This window comes from Acinonyx jubatus, chromosome C2 (genome assembly GCF_027475565.1).
Source record: "Acinonyx jubatus isolate Ajub_Pintada_27869175 chromosome C2, VMU_Ajub_asm_v1.0, whole genome shotgun sequence".
Taxonomy (NCBI): Eukaryota; Metazoa; Chordata; class Mammalia; order Carnivora; family Felidae; genus Acinonyx; species Acinonyx jubatus.
The window spans coordinates 49,201,353-49,227,251 of NC_069384.1; the positions used below are offsets into that span (position 1 = coordinate 49,201,353).

Genomic DNA, 25,899 nt, shown 5'->3' on the forward strand with positions numbered 1-25,899 from the left:
CCTATTACATTGAATAGGTTTTGGTTCATACTATCAGTTTCAACGCAATGCTACTTTTAAGTGCATATAAACCAGTCCATGAATAGAGATGCAATTCTATTCACAGGAGTACCTGCGTCCGACCTGCACAGAGCCTCCACCTGCTCACAACAGACCCCCTCCCCCACCCCGTGTGTCCTTCAGTTGTTCTGGCGAGTGCCCACAGCATGGTTGACATTTGAGGTGCTCCTCAATTATTAAACTGCTATGGTTTACGGAATGGGGTAGAAGTGGGGGCAGAATACTGATCCTATTCCCAACTTTGTTTCACACACAGCCACCTGAGCACTAAAATAAATTTGTTTGGACTCAGGCTCACAAAGCTTTTTACGAACCCTCTTTCACTGAGATTCAAAACCAGTTCGGCAAACCTGGTGGCTCAGTCGGTTAGGTGTCCAACTCTTGATTTCAGCTCAGGTCGTGATCTTGCTGTTCATGAGACTGATCCTCATGTCAGGCTCTGCGTTGCCATGGGATTCTCTCTCTCCTTCTCTCTCTCTGACCCTCCCCCACTCTCTCTCAAAAATAAATAAATTTAACAAAAAACGTTCCTCACACAAGGAAAGGAATTTTCTTCTTCATGATTCCTCCTCCCCTCTCTCTCCCTTTCTCTCATCCTTTTTCAACCGACCTTCTCCCTCTTGCCAGCATATAAATCATACAAATAGGTATGTGGTGGCAGTGCTTAATCCCACCAGATAGCATCCACCCCAAGGGTTAGCTTCTGCCCAAAGTATATAGATGTGACTAAGCAGTTCAATTGATTAAGAGACTTGAAGCATTGGCATCACCTGGGGGCTTGTGAGAAACACATAAATCAGGTCCCATCTCAGAGCTACTGAATCAGAATCTGCATTTTAATAAAATTCACTGGTGATATATATGCACAATGTAATAAGTGCTGCTTAGAGCATGGTACTCATGATGTCTTGCTTGCTTTGTGTTGTTACATAACCACACTGTGTATATCAGCCCAGGTGGCTGTCATGCCCTTGCTTGCTATTAATGACAATAGGAATCAGCAAATCTATCACCGTTAAAGGAGAATAATTTTAAAAAATCATTAATAATAAGGCAAGATAGTAGGCTACCAAGATTAATTTATTTTAAAAGGTTAAATACCCCCCAAAATAGAAAAAATCTATCAATTTCATAATACTTAATGGGTTGAGTTTTCTCAATTGGAAGTCAGAAAATATCTGACATTAAAGATATTGATGCTTGTCTAAAACTCTAAAAACAGGAATCATCTCAGGCACGTGGCAGAGTACAGATAGGAAATATGAGTTCTGGATGAACAGTAAAGATGAAATCGTATTAATTGCACACATATTTGTGAATCTTAGAACTTATTAAAAATTAGAAACCATGTGTGCTGTTTGTGAAGGAATTGAATTAAGCAAATTTTAATACACATTTGTTGAGTATTTGTTAGGCACTCTGGGAAAATCCAGAGCTTTCAATGAGTTCATAATCTACTGGGAAAGCAAATATCCATTCCCAGATATAATATAAGCAGAACAGTAGAGTCACAGTTAAAGGGATGCAAGGTAGGGCCCCAGAGAACTATTACTTTCCATTGGGAAAAGAGGGAAAGTCTAATTAATGGACAATGTATATATTATTTTTCTGTTTTCAGCTTTTATTTCTCCTCTTACTTGAATTCTATCATTGGGTATTTCATCTATTATTATTGTTTATGAGTGATACGTTGAGTATTTGGTATTCTTAAATTTATATTTTTCACTCTTTTCTATTCTCCAAATAGTAGACTCCTATTTCTGACTACCTGTTGTACATTTCTGTTGAGTGTCCCACATATACCTCAGCCTCTCAAAAACTGAGATTTTCATTTTTCTTTCCTGCATTCTTTATCTCAGGAAATAATCTAGTCACCCACTAAAGCTAGAAATCTGAGTATCAGTTTGAGATCCATTCATGCCATCATCTAATCATTTTCTTATAGAATTTAGACCATTGGAATTTATTTCTTCTCAACAATCCCTTCCAAGCACTCCTCCCTTATAGACACAAGGTTGTATATAATATGGTATATAAGCCTAATCTGTAGTAAGCTGCATTATAATCGTCTAGTTTTTCTGTCTCCTTGAATTAAACATGAGCATCTTGAAGTAAAGGAGTGTTACTAATGCCTTTATCTTCAGAGTCTAGTACAGAGACTGACATGTAATATGTATACAATAAATGGTTTTTAAAAATACTTTGTTGACATGAACTGGCATGTAGTTTAGGTCTTGAAAATAAATAGGAACAATAGCCTCCAGCTTGTATAAAACTGATGGCACTGATTTTGTGTTTTAAACTCCTGTGTACTTCACCTTTTTTTTTTTTTTTAATATTATGCACTGACCCCAGAGTTGCTGATTTTCATGCAGATTTTTACATTTTCAGGTTAGGGGTTAGAACATTTCAGGTTAGAACATTTTGAGCCACTGCTTTGTGGGGCTGAGTACCAGTCTACAGCCCAATTTTTGGGGGTGTTGCCATATTTGTATTGTAGAATATGTGTGTACAAATTATTTGAACAACTGTATTGATCTGTGCTCTGATTATTCGAGGTAACAATTAGAAAATGTTAAAATAAATATTCTGATGCTAGTTAAAGAAATGTAGGTCTCAACAGTATTGAGATGAGATGAAAATCATTCAGTCTATCAAAAGCTGGGGATCTTTAGTCTCATCTATATGCCATTGAAATTAAACTAGTTGCGTATCGAACTGTTGAGGAAAAGAACAAAGTTAGATATACTTGTTAGATATATGAATTATATGCTACAAATATATTGTCAGTGATTGTGCCTAAAGGGAAAAGTGTAGTTAGGTTTTCTAGGAATGGAACTTTATTGGGAATGAAGTAGAACGAGATTTTTATTCATATGGATAATTGGATTCATCCTTTCTTTACTCCCATTTATATGGTAACAATGCTCTCTCAACTCCAAATCTGGACACATTTTTTTATGTGGTAAGAGATAGTTGACAGCGACAGGATATTTAAAATTTGCATAATTTTCAAAAATGTGAGATAATCTCATTGCCTGATTGATAGGTGAGAGAAGTGCAGAGCACTTCTTTTTTTTACCTGAATTCGATTCAATACTGCATTTTTTTAGTCTTGTGAAACGCTTAACTTGTTTAAAACATCAGGGGAAAAATAGCCATTCTGGCAGTATAACTGCATATAAGCTCTAAGCCGGCCTGCCATTTTAATAATGCTTTGTATGTTTAAACACAAAACACTAAAAATCAAAAATCTAAAGGTATTTATTTCTTGATATTTTTGTTTTTAACTTGTAATCATTGAGTTGCTTCATACTCCAGTGTTGTTCAAAAGGATATACCAACTCAGTCCAGAGGTTGGACAATAAAAAGGCTCCAAAAAATTTAGTTGTTGAGAACAACTGTTATTCACTAACTCTGAGGAAAAAATTTGTCTTCTTTTGGCAGAAATTGCCCTTCAGCAACTTAAAGTATCTCTTCTCCCTCCTCAAAGCATCACAAATGGAAAAAGTTGTGCTGAATGGATGTCTTTAGTATCTACAACCAGGAAAAAATGTGTTTCTCAGAAGGGACAGTGAAAAGTCTTTAGAAAACTGGGTTAGGATGGATTTGAACAGATCTCTTTTCTTACACTGGGAAAAGTGTTTCTCTTGTTATCATATCTCCTAGTGGGATCAGCTTGTAGCAAATTCAGTTCCATTTCAGGAGTTACAAGCCTTTAGTTAAACACAGAAAACTGAAGAGAGCTCTACATCTGGACAAAGTCATCTTTGCCATTTATGAAGCTATTCTAAGTATCAGTTAATTCCTCTCAAAGGTGAAGAAGCTGAAGTCTTTAGATGGTTTAAATTACAGGGAATGATACTTCCCCTTTGTAAAGTATTTAATGATATATATTCACTTCAATACATTTGTGATATTACATGTAATGCAGTGATACTAATTCCCTATCTACTGGACATCAAGAGAGTTCTTAGTGAACTCCCTGGAAGCTAAGATTTGATCGACATTGAGGTAGATATTTTGTTATCTTACAGAGACCATTTTGTATGAAAAGGTTTCCTGTGGTTTTGCCCTTGTGTTTGCCACTTGACCTCATTTTCTACCATTTCCTCCTTTGTATTTTAAATTCTAATGACAACAGAATTGTCCAGCTCTCAACCAGGCTTCAGCATATTTCGCACTTGTATCGTTATTCACACTGTCCCCTCTGTGTTATAAAATTTCTACTCCTTTATATCACTAACTCCTATTGGTACTTCAAAACTCAGGTCAATGGCATCTTCTCCAAGAGGCTGTTCCTAACCAGCTGGCCTAGGTGAGGTTCACTTTCTGTACTACCCCATAGCTCTCTGCCCAATCTTTCTGTCAAACTGGGTCATGACTATTTCCTCTTATGGACTATGATCTGAGAATAAGTACCACTACTTTGTAAATCCTCAGTGTAGTCTGTTGTTCCAATATTTCATGTGATTAAGTAATTCATTACTCACATCAATGAATATTATAGCTTCCTTCTTTCTGGGACTTTCAGTATATAGAGAAGATAAATATACAAGTACACAAACACATACATGATTTTAAGGCTATATGACAGCATAATGGAGTGACATAATTTAGATTTTGGATCAGGAAAATCTTTGGGGAAAAGACAATGAAATTCAAGACATGAAGAATAAATAGGAGTTAATTACACAAAGACTGGGGGTATGAAGACATCCTAAGCAAAGAAAAGAGAATTAATGGCCTTGTGCAAATCTGTACTAGGCTTTTTTAAATGCTCACAGCATTTTGTGGAGGAATAATTTATATAAAATAAGATGCACCAATTTTAAGGGTGCACCTTGCAATTGTTCAACATATGAATGTACTTACGTAACTACTAACCAGATCAAGATAGAGAAAATTTTTATCACTCCACAAATTTTTCTTGTTTCTCTTATTCTAGACACTTCCACCCCAGGAGGTAACAGCTACTCTGGCTTTCATCACTCATTGTGATGCATTTAAAAAACTGAAAAAAAAATTCAGTGAAACAAATATAGGGAGCAAGGGACTAGTAGGGAGAGAGATGTGAATGCAGAGATAAGAAGATGGCAGATCATGGAGAGTCTTGAGGACTTGGTTGGATTTGGAATTTTGGTCTGAGTGAAATGAATAGCTTTGAAGACTTGAGGAGAGGCAACATGATTAGATTCATGTATTAACAGCTATGCTAATTAGAGAGGGTTAAGAGTAGAAATAAAGGAGCCAGTTAGGAAGTTAATATAATATTCTAGGCCAAGAGATAATGGTGGCATGAGCCAAGGAATAGCATATAGATGGAGAGCAGTCAATTGATATAAGATGTGGGAGCCTGGGTGGCTCAGTCGATTAAATGTCCAACTCTTGATTTTGGTTCAGGTCATGGTTCATGAGACTGAGCCCCACATTGAGCTTTGTGCTGACAGCACAGAGCCTGCTTGGGATTCTCTCTCCCTCTCTCTCTCTGCCCCTTCCCAGCTCACATGTGTGTGCACACACTGTCTCTCTCTCAAAATAAATAAATAAACATATATATATACATATATATAGACATATGTATATGTACATACAGACATATATGTATATATGTATATATACATATATATAGACATATATATAGACATATATATACATATATATATGTCTAGACATATATACATATGTCTATATATATTATGTAATTTGAAGATTCTAAACACTCAAACATTTATTAAAATGAACTCTATTATTTTAGTAAAGATCATTAAAAGTTATGATTGTATTTAAACAGCTAATGTGGCTGAAAACTGATAGACATATTCTCCCAATTTTAAGTAGTACTTATTATTTCCTCTACTGTACTTCATAATGAATTCACCTATGAAGGGAATATTGCTTGAAGTTTTCTATAATAATTAGGCTAATATTTATCTTCTGGCCATGAAAAAGATTTTCCATCTTTCTCTCTACCTTTAACCATGAAAAAGATTTTCTTTCTTTTGTAATGAGCTTAAAATCATAACCAAACATAGAAATTTTCATTTTTACTTATTCACATTTTCAAAATATAACTCACTTAGCCATCAAAAACCGCCATAGAGAATGAATACTCCAAAGAAATATACTGTTGAACACTTTTACCCTTAGATTAGAATTGTGGTATTTAAGTGAATTAATTCTATGCCAAAAAGTCTTGAATGATATTTGCATATTACTTAGGTGAACATCGTCTAATTTAGTAAAATCATCTTTTAGTTTGCTTGTTTTCTTTTTTAAACAGATTTATTTCTCCAAATAGCTTAGTCGGTTTTTGTTTTGTTTGTATCCACATTTAGAAAATCTGATGCTTATTTTTGATTCTTTAAAGAAATTTTTTTACATTTATTTATTTTTGAGAGACAGAGTGAAACAGTGCACAAATTGGGGAGGGGCAGAGAGAGAAGGAGACACAGAATCTCAAGGAGGCTTCAGGCTCTGAGCAAGCTGTCAGCACAGAGCCCGATGTGGGGCTCAAACCCATGAACTGTAAGATCATGACCTGAGCTAAAGTCGGACACTCAACCAACTGAGCCATCCAGGCACCCCTTGATTCTTTATCTAAGTGGTAAAATGGAGTGTTAAAAAGTGGCAAGCTTACTGCATTAATGTCCTAAGGCTGCCATAACAAAGTGATACAAACAGGGTGACTTCAAACAGAAACGTTTTGCCTCATAGTTCTGGAGACCAGAAGTTCAAAATCAAGGTGTCAGCAGGGCCATATTCTCTCTGATGCTCTGGGTAGAATCCTTCCTTCCCTGTTCCTAGCTTCTGGTCATTTGCTGGCAATCTTTGCATTCTTTGATATTGATGCATCACTTCAATTCTGTGTCTTCACATGACATCCTTCCTACGTCTCTGTCTTTTCATATGGCATTCCTTTTATAAGGACACAAGTCATTTTGGATTAGAGACCCACCCTATTCCAGTGTAACCTTATCTAAACTAATTACATCTACAATGACCCTGTTTCAAAATAAGGTCACATTCTGAGATACTGGGGTTTAGGGCTTCACTGCATCTTTTGGCACATGATTCAACTTGTAACAGATAGCAAAAACAATCAAAGTAAGTTTCTGCCTCTGGGGAATTGCCTAGCAGCCAACCTCTCCATTTGCTGCATATATTTTCTTCATTACATGTAGAAAAATAACTACATAGAGGTATGAAAACGTGTGTGTGTGTGTGTGTGTGTGTGTGTGTATGTGTGTATGTGTATGTGTGTATGCTCACCTGTACAGACCTGATAACTCATAGAATAGTCATGGAAACTGGGAAAATGATGTTTTAAATTTCCATGCATAGTTCATTCCTTTTATTTTGGCATAGTCACTGGCAAATCTTTCTTAAAGCACGCTATGCATGTTTTTTGTAGTATCAGCACATTTGTTTTCATTCCTTTCTCTCTAGAGTAATTTAATATAGGCAAAATAAAATGGAATTCTGACGGATGGCTTATGTTTCTCCATCCTGGGTAAGATGGCTTACAAAACACCAAAATGCTCAGCAATATGGCTTATGAGGGATTTTAACTGCTTCTTCCTTATACTTGGGAAAACTTACCACTTGCAGTGAGTCTTACTACTCTAGACAGGTTATCTGAATAATTCAGATAATTACTCTGGTTCTGAATTTTCTCTGCAAACCTGATTTTGCCCCTTCAGTTCTCTAATCATTCTGTAACACTCAACTGACATTTAATGCAAATCTACTGTGTATCAAACACAAAGAAACAGAGATGTTTTATAACTCCTAAATAGCTAAATCTAAGACTATTTTCCCTGGCTACTTCTCTTAACAACCTTCACATTGAATCATGGTGTATTCAAACATAGGAATGAGTTAAACAGGCTGAGGAGATGAGTAACTACATTAGGGGATGTTATAGTTATTCTTGTATCCTGCACTGTGCTTTTGTGACTAATATTTGCTTTCTATATATTTTTATTTCAGCTGAAAGAGACATCAATGTCTATTGTGGGGTGCAGGCCATTACAATGAAGATTAATTTTTGCACAGTACTTTTCTCGGGTTATTCTGAAACAGATCTGGCACTGAACGGAAGGCATGGGGATTCCCACTGCAGGGGGTTCATCAATAACAACACCTTTCCCGCGGTGGTCATTTTCATCATCAATCTCAGCACCTTGGAGGGCTGTGGAAACAACTTAGTGGTAAGATGAGTGTAAAATCCTGTGCTAGGTTTGTTGTCACAACAAAAATCTCTCCCCGTTTCATGAAATCATCAGAAGCCCAATCTGTCTTTCAGGAAGAAATTCCAATAAAACTGAACAAATCACTTCCGTTGCTTGTGTGAGGCTTTAAACATACAATTTTATTTTCCAGTGATAGTTCCCCTTATTGTAGCTGAGCAGTAGAGGGGCTCGAGATCAGCTACACTACTCTAAACAGCATTATTTGTATGAGTGACATTGATAAATATTTCTCTACACTTTATCATTAGCTATGTTTCTCCTGCTTTTTATGGAACTGTCTTATCATGCAGAAATTGTTTGCTTCAGTGAGTTAGACAATGGGTCCCTTGGCCTGTTGCCTCTTAGTGACCTCATTCAGAAAAAAAGATGAAATATAGAATGGGAAGACTAGACTCTCCTAGGTTTCATGTTTACCGTGGAATGATCCACACCAGTGTCATGTGAAAGAGGGCTGTCAGCATTTCCGGTGTGATATTCTCCATTGTGTGGGACTGTCCTTTGAATTTCAAAATGTTTTTCATACTCAGTCTTACTCATGAAATCCCAGTAGATTGTTCAGAAAAGGAAATATCTCTAGTCATTGTGAAAATCAAATATTTCCATCCCCAAACAGAGTCACTAGTCTATGTGATTCATTATTTATGCTTGCATTGAACACACACACACACACACACACACACACACACAGGAATTGAATAAGGAATTGATTCTCCCAAGAATTAAAATTAATTGAAGTATAAGTATTGTGATTTGAGGGGTGTTACACTGAAATTAATTGAGCACTATTTTTCATTTTGCTTGTTTAAATATATTCTTATTGGTAAATCTTAGCACAGACAAAAAGGAGATCCAATGAGCATGACCACTTAGCACAGTGAATAAGGAGAAACTGGCTTTTCCTCTTAATAAATTATTATTTGGGATTAAAGAGGAAGGCTTAATTTCTCTAAGGACAGGGTTTCTAAGACTTGATGGGGGATGGGAGACAGGAAAAAGATTTCTCTGATTTCCTTCTTTATCTTTTCCCAGAGGGTAGTTAGAATATTGTGCCCATGACCATTTCAAGCCTGCAGCTTGAGTATTGTTGACTCTTTTTATTAAAAACATTTATTCATCTCTCTGAGTTGTGCACAGAGAGGTTATGAGGTGGGCCTGAGGGAGTGTGACACAGGCTGGTTATTATATGTCTGTATTTCCTTGTGAAAGGAGGAACCCACGTGGAGAGACAGAGTTTCCCTCCTCCCACCGTACCCTGGGGTCTTTCCTTCATGGCACTTTGTTCTCTGGATTTAAGTCTTGCCCTGCTACCAAGAAAACAATTCAGGGGAAATGCCAGGCAAAGCATCTGGGTATGTGTGCACATGTGTGGGCGTGTGTGTGCACACCTGCTGTTTACTTTTTTAAAAAGTTGAATGATTTAGGTATAAGAGTTGCTACATATGTGTACGTGTGTTTTGTTCTGTTTTCAAAGAATTGGTATGTTTAGCTAGCCAGTCAGGCAAATGTGAGAGGAGGGGAAGATTTGCATATATTTTCATTTTTTCATAGACGTCACCAGCTTTGGAGTTTGCTCCAAGGACAATCCTACATGGGAAAAATTAAGTAGACTATTACGTCACTGGATTAGGATAAAAAAATTGTTACAATTATAGTAATTCTGGCCCTGTTCATGAATTAGCTAGATAATTGCCTCAGCTTTGCCTATGTATTCCAGGTTCACGCATAAAGTTTATTCTCTTGTTGAAAAGTAAGTATTATAGGTTTCCATAATATCTGCTAAAAGTATTTATTGAGCATCATACTGTAGTTGATGTAATGGGAGGAGCTGTATTCTATGAAAAGTATAGAGTGTTATTATGAAAGTCGAGAACATTATTATTTCTATAATGGTGGCCAACAACATTATTATGAAAGTCAAGAACATTATTGATTATTCCTAAAATGGTGGTTCTTAAATCTTAGTGGGATTGAATAATCCAGTCTCAGGAAAATACACATATGGACAATATTTTAATATAAAGTCTGGGAGTTCATCCCCTTGAAACCTGTCTATGAACTGTTACCCTGGGAGGGGATGAGAATCTCCATGTATGTACCACAAAGGAAGACCCTCAGATGGTCACATCAGAAAAAAAAAATTGTGACCTTAATGCATTTGCTCAAAATTTATCTCAGGGGCCCCAAGCTGCTGGTGTCACTGTGTGTTGCTGACCATGCAAAGGCAAAGGCTAAGGGGATCCCCTACCCACAAAGAGTTCTGATTATGGTGAAGGGGACTGCCAGTTTAAGAGACCGCTCATGCACTGTGACTCCTCCTACGATGGAGATGAGCATTACGGTAGGACAGTCAGGAGGTTTCCTAGGGAAGCTGATGAGACCCAGGGAAAGAGTAGGATACATCATGGTGAAGCAGGGGAGAAAGGAGGCAGAGAAAGCATGTGCAAAGCCTTAACGAGATCCTTGTGACTGGCTGGGGCATTTTTTTTTGAAATTTTTAAAAATGTTTTTATTTATTTTGAAACAGAGAGAGAAAGAGAGAGAGAGAGAGAGAGAGAGAGAGAGAGAGAGAGAGAGAGAGAGAGAGAGATGCAGGGGAAGGGCAGAGAGAGAGGGGGAGAGAGAGAATCCCAAGCAGGCTACCCCGATTCAGGACTCAAACTCACAGTGAGATCATGACCTGCGCCAAAATTAAGAGTGTGATGCTTAAGGGACTGAGCCACCCAAGCGCCCCTGCATCTGGGACATTGTTAACCAAGTGTGTGATTACAGGGATATGAAGCGAAAGTGGGAATCAAGATAAGGTTAACAGGAATATTTTAAGCCATGCCACAGAATTTGGACTCTACCGGTGAACATTTTGAAATGACTTATTGTAGCACTCTGAACATGTACTCTCTCTCCTTTCTTACTTATGAAATATGAATAAAGTGTCTTTGGTGAATATGAAGTTTCATTTAGTTAAAAGAAATATTGATCACTTATAAATAGCATTATGTGCATATAATCTCAAAGCCATGGCATGTTGTAGTTGAAACAGATGCTAGAAATGATCTGGTCTAGGGGCGCCTGGGTGGCTTAGTCGGTTAAGCCTCCTACTTAAGCTTAGGTCATGATCTCATGGTTCATGAGTTGGAGCCCTGCGTTGGGCTCTGTGCTGACAGCTCAGAGGCTGGAGCCTGCTTTGGATTCTGTGTCTCCCTCTCTCTCTGCCCCACCCCACTCACACTCTGTCTCTCTCAAAAGTAAATAAATATTAAATTTTTTTAAAAAGAAATAAATGATCTAGTCTAATGTTTTATTTTGCATATGAAATGCCTGGATTTATATATAGCTATTTAATCATTGAACTTGATCTACCATTCTAACAGGTATCCACAATTCCTGGAGTCAGTGCTTATGGGAATTCAACTTCAGTACAAATAGGAAATATTTCGGGATACATTGATACTCCAGACCCACCAACAATCATCAGCTATCTACCTGGGCTTCTTTACAAATTTAGTTGTAGTTATCCATTGGAATACCTGGTTAATAATACCCAGCTTGCCTCGTAAGTTCAAGTTCTATTCTTACTTTCACATTCTGTCTTTATATTTGAGTCATTTTTTTTTTTCCTGAACGGATTTATAAAGATAGCAGGATTTGTTGAGAATAGCCAAACTCAAGGTAATGGAAACTATATTAAGTCCTTATCTATCTATCTATCTATCTATCTATCTATCTATCTATCTATCATCTAACATTGTTATGACCCATATCAACAGATCAGATGTATATATTTTCCCCCAAATTAAAACTGGCTCCAACTAGTCAAATGACTGCCTGGGGGTTCTCCTCACTCCCTTCAGAATTGCCAAAGACACTAATTGCCTAAGCACTGGAGTGCTTATGCAGTCCAGAAGGTGTACCATTTCCAGTGGATAGAACAGTCACTGCATTTTTGGGTCCTGCTTGGCTTCAGACTCTGCCAGATGCTCTCACTGTGGGACTCTGCTGCCTCAGAATCTGGGGGCTCTGTGCCTCTTGCTGAGGTGTCAGCTGCATAGGTGCTGATGGTCCCCCAAGAAAGGTGGCCTCACTCAGAGCCCAGGAACTTCAGATATGGACTGTTTATAGTCATGTATTGATTCATTTTTCCCAGAGGACATACTCCAAGACAGGGTTATATCCACATTACAACAGAGTCACTGGATTTGTCAAATATTTTTGATAAAGTGGGGTGATTGAGTGAAAACTTTCTCTTCTCAGTTCTAGGGTTTGTTATCACAAGGGTGTAGTTATTGTTTAATCTTAGTCATGAGGGAATGTGGAGGCCACATTCTGTTTCGGTTAAAAAATAGTCACAGCTGGTTTCAATGGCACAATGATGATAAATATCTTGGTGAAAAGTAAGACTTGGAAAACAAGAAAAGAAAGGCTTTGAGTCAAAAGGATACAGGTGTAAAGGGAAGTGGGCCATGAGGGTGTCACCATCTCACTCTGTTCCACCTTACTTTCCCAGTAAACACATTCCTGAGTTGCGGTGTATATGGAAATTCATTCATTTATTCAATAAATAATTATTATACTCCTACTATGTGCCATGCAATGTTCCAGCAGTGAAAAAAGTAAAACAAAATCCTTGATCTTATGAGACTTCTAATGGGATTGATGAAAATGTATTTGTTTCAGATTCAAATTATATTGGAATGACATTTTTCTTTAAAGTCTCATATATATAATGCAAAATGGAAATAATGCCTTTATAAATAAAAATATCATAAAGAACAGTTTGTCTTTATTTGGTCTCTTTTGCTTTTTGATACGTTCAATGATTTAAATCGTGTGCCTACTCCAGACCTAGGTAAAAGTATGTCAAGCTTACTCAAGAGTTTTAGTGCCTTAAATCTAATATTAAGGTATAACTGAAACTTTTAATTTAAAATCTATCAATGCTTTCCTTTTTCTAAATCTGTTTTAGATCCTCAGCTGCTATTTCTGTGAGAGAGAACAATGGTACATTTGTCAGCACTTTGAACCTGCTCCTTTATAATGTAAGTTGTTGGGTGACGGATGTTATGTTCTCTCTCATCATACTGAGGAGCCATTTATGTGGATGGATTTTATATCAAAATCTACCAAAGGCCACATTAACCCCGTTATACTTTGGTAACATTTATCCACCTTTACTACCATTTTTATATATCCTAGTGATAAAGCTATACTAAAAACTCCATTGCTTTCTAAAAGTTGATAAATGACTTAGATTTTATTTTGTAAATGTGATTCTACATAGTTATTGCAAGTGTCTATCTACGTTTATATGTATATATTTATTTGCATGTGTGTGTGTATGTGTATGTGTGTGTGTTGAGCCATAGTCAGGGTCAAGATGTTAGCAGTAATATTTTTGTGATAAAAAGATAGGAAAAGTCCAAATGCTACTTCTCTTGAGGGCACGCTTGGTGATGAATGTGTTAATATTTTCAAAATGGATTTTGGCTGATGACAATTCTGTCACATTTGAAATAGTTTGGGTTGACTACATAGTATTGTCTAAACTCTTGTCATGTAAATATCGACAGTGGCAGGAAAACGTAAAAAATACATGGATTTCTATTTATAACTCTAACATTAATCCCCCAAATGATATTTTCATGTTGATTAAAAATTTTTATTCATACATTTTAAATGCCTGATTTAAATATCAATTTTTCAATCTATCAACCAACATTTTGGTAAATTATGAATCTGATTTTTACATTATTATTCATGTCATCATGGCACTGAGTTATAATTCATGCAACTGATTTAAAAGTCAGTGCTTTATACTTTGAATATAATGAGCTATAAATATTGTAGTAGGACATTTTCCAAAGGCATTTAAAAAATCATGTTTATAAGTTTGTAGTCTGACACCACTGAGTTCTAAACAACAAATTAAAATGTATTGGAATGAAGATGGCCTTTCTGTCATTTCTAAACTTTCCTCTGCAAGGAGAAACTGCCAACTTACTTGGTTCTATAATACTCAGCAAATATGTGCCAGTATTCATTCCCAATATGAACAGATATTTATTATTGTTTTGAGCAGTATTTTTAAATTGGAAAGTTCCTGTCTGCTGATTTATACATGTAAGCTCCCTGAGGTAGAATTGAGGTGACTGGTTTGGGTTCAGTATTATTGGTTATTTCTGAGTGAAACAAAGATGAAAATTCCTGATTTTAAAAAAGTAAAAAACATGCCCAAATGGTATTTAATGACACCATTATTTTTTGTGTGTAAAATTAAACTATTCCCTTACTGGAAAAGCAGAAAATAAAACTTTAGAAGCGTGGATTTGTTGAGAGCTTTGCTGTGAGGGTCCTTCTTTTATCATTAGAAATAGTATTCCTCTATTGTTAACTAGACATAATCCTTCAAAAACTTTCTAGCGTCTTTTTAAATAATTTTTAATGTTTATTTATTTTTGAGAGTGGGGGAGGGGCAGAAAGAGAGGGAGACACGGAATCCGAAGCAGGCTCCGCGCTCTGAGCTGTCAGCACAGAGCCTGACGCGGGGCTCGAACTCACAAATCCTGAGATCATGACCTGAGTCGAAGTCAGATGCTTAACTGTCTGAGCCACCCAGGTGCCCCCAAAACTTTCTAGCTACCATCTTAATGCTAAATAAAAGCCTATAATTTGGTGATAACCTTAAGATTATAATTCTATGGTAAAAAAGGCAACCAATTGTTTGATATCAGACTATAAATGAACTAGGTAGTGTCAAAACATCTCATTTTTTTTGATGTCTATGCTTTTTATTTGATAAGACTTAACATCTTAAGATCTCTGATGAGAATAGGATGTGGAAAAATATTTCAGAAAACAAAGCAGACACATCTCATTTTTAACCAGTTTGCAATAAAGGTATCATTAATGTTGGAATTAAAAAGTTAAATTGAATTTTAAAAGTTATTTACCAGACAATGAAATAAATAATAAAATTGAACAATTTCTCCACAAATTATGTTTTTTAATTAACAGACCATTTTTTACAGCAGTTTTTGGTTTACAGAAAAACTGATCTGAAAGTAGAGAGTTCCCACAGACTTCTTGTGCCTGTACACAATTTCCTCTATTATTTACACCTTGAATTTGGGGGTATATTTGTTATAATTGATGAACCCATATTGATGCATTAACTGAAATGTATAGTTTACATTGAGTTTCACTCTTCCTGTGTATTTTGTGAGTTTTGACAAATTCATGATGACTCATACCCATCATTACTATAACATATAGAAGAGTTTCACTGCCAAAGACTACTTTGTTTTTAACATGACATGGTCATAATATTTTGTCATGTTACAGGGCACTACCAAACTAGTAATTTATACATGCTTCCAGTTATAAATAAGTCACAAAGATGAAAAATACATTATAGGTAATATAGTCAATTATATTGTAATCATGAGAAAAAAAAAGCCCTAGTAATTTACATGAGAAAAAAAAATTTGGTTTACTTTCACTAATTGATCCAAAATCATATTTATTATTTGTTTGAAACACTAAATTTAGCTGTCCAAGTGTAATTTTATTGCAGCGTTTCAAATTACATACCATTACACAAGCATTTGTGGCCAAGTCTTCCTATTTCACATGCAGTTTTTGAATGATGAAAAGTTACATTTAATACCTACTACTCTCATTCTCTGATTAGTTATTTGGAAAGGAAAACTTATATCTAGTTCAGTGCAATTATTCATATCTATGTATTCTGGCACCCAGTAAATGTACTTAGGAAAATTTTATTTATAAAAAATAATTTTTATATTAATAATTTATAAAATAATTTTATTGACTATTCAGTTTCCATCTATGTGGATTATTTCAAGTTGAACTGTGGCCTTATTTTTGTGTAATATAAATGTATCGGTTTTCTTCTCTGTGGAAAGCAAAGATGACTTTGTGAATTTGAATTGTATCTAAATGTTAGTGTCTTCTGAGAGGATAAAGAAAGAGTAAACCTGAAATAGTGTTACAGTAATACGAATGTCTTTTCAAAGTTGAAGAAAAAAAATCTAAAATAAATATAATTGATTTTAGGGACAATATAATAAGAGTAAAAAAAAACAACTATACAAAATAAAGGAAAAAAAGTAAGGTAAAAACATTACCTTTTAGAAGCAATTTTAGAAGGAAATATTTGTTGATTCATTTGCAAATGACTTAGCAGTATAATAATTCTAACAAAGTCAACATTCTTCGAGACACTACTGAGGCAAGTATATAATCTCTGGCGGCCCCTGGCGGACTCAGTCGGTAGAGCATACAACTCTTGTGGAGTTGTGAGTTCCAGCCCCAAGATGGGTGTAGAGATTACTTAAAAATAAAACCTTTAAAAAATAAAATAAGGATCTATATATTTAATGAGGTGTGGAATACTTGGAGAAGTTTTTAAAGAGAACAGGAAAGATAAATAAAAGTATCTATTGGAAATGGTTAGAGGAGCTATTATCATTTATGATAGAGAGAAGTACGACACATATTCCCTCATTTATCTGGCTGTATTTGGGAATGAGATGTTTCACACGAGTGCAACCTTTTCAAGAGTAAAGCATTCATACTATAATTTTAAAAATTTGTAATTTTAAAAATTCAAAACCTGTTGCTTTCTTCCCAGCCTTCTTAAACAGAATATGCTCTGTATTTTGCCTTTGCTTGATGACTTTGAAATTTCATAATGAACATTAACATTTTTCCTTTGCTGAAAAATAGATTCAAGGTTACTAAATTTGGGAGAAGCAATTTGCTTCCATGCCAATTGATTTTACAGTTTACATTTTTAGAAATTCTTTTCTTTTCGTTTTCTTCTTTGCATCTTACAATTTTTTTCTGTTTTTCTGTATTATCAAATTAAAGCTGTCACATCTCAGTTTCTGACCTATTGCTTTAATACTGTAAATTGGGGCATGATATAAATAAGCTCTCTAGAATTGATATACACGAAGAGGAAAAAGATAGAAGTGAAGTCCTGAGACACCTTTCTATAAGTAACTATCAAGGAATTTATGAAGGAAATATTGTGGCATGCATTTTGGCAACTTGGAGGACTCATTGGTCTCTTTTTTGGTTTTCAATTAAATTTTGGTGCTTTCCAATTGCCAGATAAGTGATTTGGGGCAAATGAGAGATTATCAAGAGCGTAAGGACCTACAACCCCAATGGGAAAGGGCTTAAAGTAGATGAGAAACTGCATAACAGCCACTAATTTAATTTAAATAAATGAAGTATTCATTTAAATAAACTGAATATTAACAACTGATTATTAAACAAATTAAATACTAAACACTGACTATTAATCACTGAATGCGGTTTAAATACACAGAACATTAACCACCATAAAAGATAAGCTATGGAAACAAAAGGATTTATGTATGGAAATGAATTTGTTACTTGGATGTGATTTAAGAACAGTTCTGCCAAGAAACTAGAGGATTAACTAGATCATTTTTGGGGTTAATTCTATAGTTTTATGGTGATTTGCCCCCTTTTTTATATGGTATTATGGTTTTAAGTGGTAAATGTGCTGTTGTTGGGAAGACAATGATGAATTAATTTCTTATTTTTTTCATCATTAGGATTCAACCTACAGTCAGCAGTTAATTATCCCAAGTATAGGATTACCTTTGAAAACCAAAGTGTTTGCAGCTGTACAAGCCACTAATCTGGATGGCAGGTATTTTCAAACTCTTTAGTTGTTGTTGGTTAAAACGTTTTGACTGCACAAAGCCTTGTGAATCATAAAGTTAGCTCATTCATTTTTAATTTAAATAATGCTGCCATTGTCACACCATTTAGGAATGCTAATAAATAGAAATAGCAAATTACAAAGATGAATAGGGACACTTATTTTGTGTCATTAATTGGAAAATAACAAGTCTTCCCATAAAGAAGGAGGGGGAGTTACTGGAAGAGGGAATAGGCAGACCTATTGGAATAGGGTAACCTGTGGGATACCACAATGTTCTATTCTTTCATCTGAAAGATGGGTCAGATGTAGTCATTTCATGAACACTGGTGATTTATGCGCTTTTCAGTGTGTATGTTACTATTCAATAAAAATGTATTAAAAAACAGAGGAACTCTCCCCATTATGATCTGGGCCAGAATTATATAAAATGATCCTCAGAAACATCTCTGTAAAAAACCCCAAAGCGATCAAGCTTCATATGACCAAGTTTTAGATAAACCAGAATGATCAAAATTGAAAGGGAATTCAAAAGCTGAAGATTCAATCCTACCCTATAATAACATTATCACATGTAACATTATCACATATAATATAAACTTTACATCCTGAAATCATCTTATCAAATTCAGGATTTAAAAAATGATTGGCATTTACTTCCCATAGGCTAGTAATTTTTATAACATCAGAGTTGGAATGAAGTAATGTATAAATCTAGGCACAGTGTAGCCATATGAGGGAAGATTATGTATTTGCCTCATGGTTTTCTTTTACCTACCACAGTGTCATTCATGGACTCCTACTCTCATCCCCACTGATTCTGGCATAATTTTCAGTATATAATTTATGCACCAAACTCCTTGCTGTATGTGATATTATAATATCCTCTGTCATTTGTTAGAGTTAGTAACCTCCAGAAACAGAATATTGCTGTGTACAGTGAACATAGAAGTATCTATATAGCTTGCTTTTAGGTTTTGTTTCTTCTCACTTTGACCAGTTGTTTTTTACACAATTTGTGTGTGTGTGTGTGTGTGTGTGTGTGTGTGTGTGTGGTGTGGTGTGTGTGTGTGTGTGTGGTGTGGTGTGTGTGTGTGTGTGTGGGTGTGTGTGTGTGTGTGTGTGTCATATTAGCCTTAACTCCACTTGATGCAGGATGGCAATTTGCTGCAGATTTTTAAACATCTTGAGCTTAGGAGAATGTTTCAATAAACAAGAAACCTCTGAAATAACTAACAAAAACATAGTTCTATTTTGTGGGGGTGAGGCATTTGTCAATATTTACTTCCCTAGGATTAGTAACTAATACCCAAAAGGAGATTCTGACTCTATATTATGCTTACTTCTTTCTGCAGATGGAATGTCTTAATGGATTATTGCTACACAACCCCATCAGGGAACCCAAATGATGACGTTAGATATGATCTCTTCCTTAGGTAAGTCTTGTATTGAGAACAAAGATCCAATTGTAGATAATTGAAATCAAAATCCAAGTTATATAAACAAATAATTGTAGGGCACTTCTATAGCTTTTAAATGTAAAGTTTTATATTTTGAGCTTTTAGTCCTTATAAAGCTGGAAGGATAAAAGTTGAGAAGAGTTTTCAACACAAAATGCTGATAAAGCTATTGTTGAATGAGAATTGCAAGTAAGTTAGGTCCATCAAAGATGTTTTATTCATGTTTAGGACATGTGGGAATATTTCACTGTCTTAGAAAAAGCATGGTTAGGCTATTATTGGCAATAAGAGAAAGGCAGTGGGAGGTACTATTTACCCACAGCTAGACTGTCTCATCATATGTCAAAAGAGAGTAAAATTAAAGTAATGGTCCAGATAATTTAGACCCCAAAATGCTTTTCTTCATTTATCAGTATTTAAATGAAAGTATGATATAGCCTACTACTCCTTTTTTTAACAGAGCCAATAACTTCAACTTCATTCTCCAATAGACAATGATAGAGTGAATGTAATCTACATTTGGGGAAAGGGGACATTGATCATAAAAGCATTCAGTCATCCCAGTTTCCTTTCAGCATTTTTATCTGACAGCAGAACAGACTTGAGAGTCAAGCAATGGCTTCTAATCATGCTTACAAAATGCAGTTGGCTCAGATCACTGCTGCTTATTAACACATTATGGGAGTAATATGATGGGAACCAAAAGATTATGCTTTATCAGCTAATCAAGTTTAAGATGATGTCCAGAGACTAGGTCAAACTGATAATCTTATATCCTATTGCTGGAACTGTTAATTTAGGCAACATTTTTGGGAAAAACATGTCAGTATATATCAAAACCTTAAAAGATTTTATATTCTTTGATTCTGTATCTACAGGTTTGAAAACATACTCTAAAATATTTATGATTTTATGGTTTATCAGTGATATTTAAAATAGTAAAACTCAGGAGCAATGAAGGCTATTCAGCAATGAAGAAAGGAAATGACTAAGTGGATTGTGGAGAACTAGTAATTTGGGAACTCACACAGACATTAAATTATATAAAGTTATTTATAAAACAGAAAAAAAAGATTGGTCCTATTCTATCTCCTCCCTTTCTGTCTTCGTGGTATTTTTATGCATGGAAATAATGTGCTCTTTAAATTTTACATGAATTGAAATATGAAGTGAAATAATCAGCATATACAGTTTTATGTACAATGGACCTCATTTGTATAATATATGATAGAAAAGACTGTAAGGGAATCCATCAACAGGCTCCCAGTGGTTATTTATGCATAGGAGGATTGTGAGTCATTTTGTTTTGATGTTTTTCTTATTTTCCAAAATTTCTATAATGATCACATAGTGATAATCTGGAATATGATCGTCAGACTTCTAGTATGACTATGGCTTCATGCTGAATCTTTTCAGTGTTCTTATTAGAAACTATAGAGAGTGAAATAGTTACTAAATGAGTCTCTCAGATGTCAGTTGCGGTGAAACTAGGTGGAAAAGAAAACTGAGAAATCCCCAGATAGGTGTGAGTGATAATAAAAACAATTGAGATCAAGAGCAAATGGTGCAGAGGGAGGCCTGCAGGAAGTTCTGTGGGGAGAGGTGGTGGGAAAAGCAGGGAGGAAAAGTCAGTGTTGAGGGGTCCTGGTAGTGGCAGATTTCAGAAACAGCCAGGAGAAATGTGCAACAGAAGGAGAGGTTACTGCTGGGAGTGGGAGTTGCTAGGAACAGGGCTGAGGCCCAACAAGCCAACAGCCCTGGGGAATATGGAGAATGAAGGGATAGAGAATGACTAGAACCTCAGAAGTGGCGGATCTCAGAAAGTATCAGGAAAAGTACATCTTCTAAAGAGTGGAGGATTCACCTGGGAAGATAAGGGTCTTGGAATAGGCTTGTGAATGAACCTGAAGAACATGGGGCTGATCGTAGCATTCTTGAATACCTTTAAGTTCAGAAAGGCAGAGAAAACTCAACTACACAATTATGCCACATTCAGTGGAAACTTGTTGGCCCTTGTAAAACAAAAGTGGGAGAACCTTGCATTGAGGAAATCCATGAGAGAGGTCACTACCATTCCACATTGCCCAAAGAGTCCTGGAAAATGACAAATCTAGGGAAATCCAACATTTTCAAATGTGAGTGGTAAGCAAGTGAAGATACTGCTTACAGTGTTCCAGTATACTACCAGAAAAATGTAAAAAATAGCTGAGAAAAAATTTTAAAGATTAATTAAACTCACTGGAAAGCCATTGCCATGAAAAAGATAAGATTTGCAATTAAACACTGCAACATTATTTTTTTTAATTAAAAGTAACCATAAAGCAACAAAAGCAGAATTGAACAAGTGGGATTACATCAAACTAAGAAGCTTCTGCACAGCAAAGAAAATCATCAACAAAATGAAAAGGCAATCTACTGAATAGGAGAAAATATTTGCAAAACATATATCTGATGAGGGGCTAATATCTAAAATATATAAAGAACTCATATAACTCAATAGCAAAAAAACAGACAATCTTATTTAAAAATGGGCAGAAGATATGAATAGATATTTTCCAAAGAAGACATAGAGATTGTCAACAGGTACCTGAAAATATCTTCAATACCACCAATCATCAAGGAAATGCAAATCAATACTATAATAGAGATATCACCTCATACCTGTTAGAATGGGTTTATCAAAAAGATAAGAAATAACAAGTGTTGGTGAGGATGTGGAGAAAAGGGAACATTAGTGAACTGCTGGTAGGAATGTAAATTGGTACTGCCACTATGTAAAACACTATGGGGCTTCCTCAAAAAATTAAAAATCAAATCAACATTTGATCTAGCAATTCTGCCACTGGGTACGTATCCAAGAAAATGAAAACACTAACTCAAAAAGATTTATACACCTCCGTGTTCATTGGAGCATTATTTACAATAGCCAAAACATGGAAACCTGTGTCCAAGGATAGATGAATGGATAAAGAAATTGTGAATGGATATCAGATGGGAAGAGAACCCTCACAGATATCATAGACACAGGGAACAGATTAGTGGTTGCCAGATGTGGGGACTTGGGGGTGGGAGAAATGGGTGAAGGAAGTCAAAAGTTAGAAAAAAAAGAATAACTGAAATGGGAAAATAGAGAAGGACAAGAAGAGGAGAGAAAGAACAAGGCAAGAGAAAAGAGTAGAAGAGTAGAGGGTGAAGAGAAGAGACAAGGGCAAGGAAAGGAATGGAAGAAAAGGGAAGGAAAGAGAAGGGAAGTAAACAAGTAAGAAAAAAGAAAAACTTATATTCTCTTTTTTAATAAAAATAAATGTCCTGAAAAAATTCCTGGGAAGATTGAGTAGATACAGTTTTGCCTATTCCTCCTAAGTGTGTGTGTGTGTGTGTGTGTGTGTGTGTGTGTAAGCTTTGAATATTATATACAAAACAAGTATATATATTTAAACTCTGAGTATTATATACAAAACAAGTATAAGAATAATAAAAAAAATAGAGAGATAAGGTTAGACCAGCTAGGGACTCTAAGACCTAATGAATTATGGTTTTCTTTTTGCCTTTTGTATCCCACACTTAGAGCTGAAGAAGTCAGGAACTCAGATATATCAATGGCTACAGATATAAATAAATAAATGGGTGATAAACCCGTTTGAATGAATGAATGAATGACAAAGCCTGTCCTCTCAAGACAAAAGACTAGGAAAGGAGTAGCTTAGTAAGACAGAAAGCTTTTACACAATAATTGTACTATTCTAGTCTAATACCACATCCCCACCCACGCTAGCAAAGACTGAGTGGCGAGCCAAATTTCTACCCTTGTCAGTAACAAGGTGCCCCAATATCCCATATGGGATGATTTCAGAGAAGGTGGAGTGGGGTTTCTGTACTTCTCCCCCCTGGCAATAATGAGATACCCTTACATGCCCTATTGGGTTGACATAAGAGGAATCCTAGTGGAAAGTCAGGCCATTTACTACAATGCCACAAGGCATTGTACAAGTAACAAGGCCATAGTCCTTGTGGTGTTGGTGGAGGCCACTCCTACCCTATGTAGTCAGGGAGATATCAGTGGAGGCCTAGTGGAGAGTAGAAACTCTCACTCTATCCAGAATTAACAGGATCCCTGCTCCTTGGGTGTCAAGAAAGGTCAAGGGGAAGTCTGGAATTCTACTCCTATCTGGCAGTAATGACACAGCATCCCTCCTTCCTTGATGAAGTGTTGGAAAAGGAAGTCAGCTAAAATATAAGGTTTATATAAGATCCTGAGTCTCATAACTAATTGCCCAAACCCCAACGTTCGGTAAAAATCACTTGACACAGCAACAATCAGGAAGACCTCAAAATAAATGGAAAAAGAACAAAAATAAACGTGATGGAGAGTTTAGAATTATCTACAAAAGACTAAAGCAGTCATTATAAAAAGTTTTAACAGACAATAGCAAACATGCTTATAACAAATGGAAAAATAACAATGAAATGGGAAGTCTCTGAACAGAAATGGAAGACATAAGGAAGAGACAAATGGAAAATTTAGAACTTAAAAATACACCAACAAGAAAACTAAATATGCAACCACCCTACAATCTAGCAATTACATTTCTGGACATTTTTCTCAGTGATAATGAAATTTATGTAAGAGGCTCATACATACAAAAATGTGTGCACAAATATTAATAGCAGTTTTATTTTCATTAGCCAAAAACTGGAAGAAAATAATATTCTTCAATGAGTAAATAATTAACTGTGGTGCATCAATGTCATGAAATGCTACTTCTAAATGAAAAAGAATGGATTATGGGTATACATAACATAGGTGTATCGCTAGATAATTACAGTAAGTAAAAAAATCAAATCACAAAAGGTTACATAGGGCATGATTCCACTTATAAAACACTTTGAAAAGACAAAATTTTTATTAGGCAGGATGTTCCAATGGCTAAATAAAGGGTGTAGCCCTAACAGATATTATACTTAATAATAGCTCTAAAATTATTAAAGGAATGTGATATTATGCAAGATTAGTCACGTACACAAAAATTAGAATATTTTATTGAGTTCAGAAATAGATCCAAAACATATGGGAGTTTACAATATGATAGACTGTGATATCACAAATCAGTGAGATAAAAAGATTTTAAAAACAGTGCTGCAAAGTGGGTAACCATGAAGAAAATATTGCATTGGATCTATAGTTCACTCAATACACCACAAAGACTTTAAATAGATTATTAATTTGAATGTAAAAAATACAGTTTTAAAAGTGGTAGAAAAAACCATATTAACATAAGAAATATTTTTAAAACTTTGATGGAGGGAGATGGATGGGAGATGGGCTAGATGGGTGATGGGTATTAAGGAGTGCACTTGTGATGAGCACTGGGTGTTGTATGTAAGTGATGAATCACTGAATTCTGGAACCAATATTGCACTGTATGTTACTAACTAAAATTTAAACAAACACACAAACAAAGAAACAAACAAAACAACTTTGGTGTAAGGAAAATCTATATGTGGCCCAAATACAGATATACCTTGGAGATGTTGAGGGTTTGGTTCCAGATCACCCAGTGAAATAAATATTGGTAATGAATTTTTTGATTTCCCAATGAATATAAAGTTATGTTTATACTATACTACAGTCTTTTAGGTATGCAATATCATTATACCCAAAAAACAATGTACAACTTTACAATGTAAAGTTAAAATATACTTTATTGCTAAAAAAGGCCAATCATCATCTGAGCATTCAGTGAGTTGTAATCTTTTCGCTGGTGAAAGGTCTTACCTCAATGTTGACGTCTGCTGACTAACCAGGGTGGTGGTTGCCAAAGGCTGGGATGGCTGCGGCAATTTCTTAAAATAAGACAACAATGAAATTTGCCACGGTGATTGAATGTTCCTTTCATAAATGATTTCTCTGTAGCATGCCATACTGTTTGATTTTGTCCGCATTTTACCCACAGTAGAAATTCCCTGCTGCTGTTTTATTAACTGACTTTATGGAAAATCCTTTGTTGTCATTTCAATAATCTTCACAGCATCTTCAGCAGGAGTAGTATCCATCTCAAGAAACCACTTTCTTTGCTCATCCATAATAAGCAACTCCCCATCCATTCGGGTTTTATCATGAGCTTACGGCAATTCAGTCACATCTTGAGGCTCCATTTCTAATTCTAGTTCTCTTGCTATTTCCACAACATCTGTAGTCACTTCCTCTGTGGATGTCTTGAGCCCCTCAAAGTCATCCATGAGGGTTGGAATCAATTTCTTCCAAATTCTGTCATGTTTCTATTTTGACCTCTTCTTAATGGCATCTAGAATGGTGAACCCTTTCCAGGATTTCAATTTACTTTGACCAGATCCATCAGAGGAATTACTGTCTATGGCACCTCTAGCCTTGCAAAATGTATTTCTTAAA

At 35.5% G+C, this 25,899-nt stretch overlaps 1 protein-coding gene across 10 annotated transcripts in view; it reads left to right on the forward strand.

Moving 5' to 3' along the window:
• Window positions 1-25,899, forward strand: part of ZPLD1 (zona pellucida like domain containing 1) — a 536,164-nt gene that overhangs the window by 498,780 nt on the left and 11,485 nt on the right. For all 10 annotated transcript variants that reach the window (XM_053220795.1, XM_053220791.1, XM_053220793.1 and 7 more), the window contains 5 exons: window positions 8,053-8,273; window positions 11,684-11,865; window positions 13,276-13,348; window positions 17,921-18,018; window positions 19,386-19,466. In XM_053220795.1, the coding sequence (XP_053076770.1) occupies window positions 8,053-8,273; window positions 11,684-11,865; window positions 13,276-13,348; window positions 17,921-18,018; window positions 19,386-19,466 (655 nt within the window). The remainder of the gene's footprint in view (window positions 1-8,052; window positions 8,274-11,683; window positions 11,866-13,275; window positions 13,349-17,920; window positions 18,019-19,385; window positions 19,467-25,899) is intronic.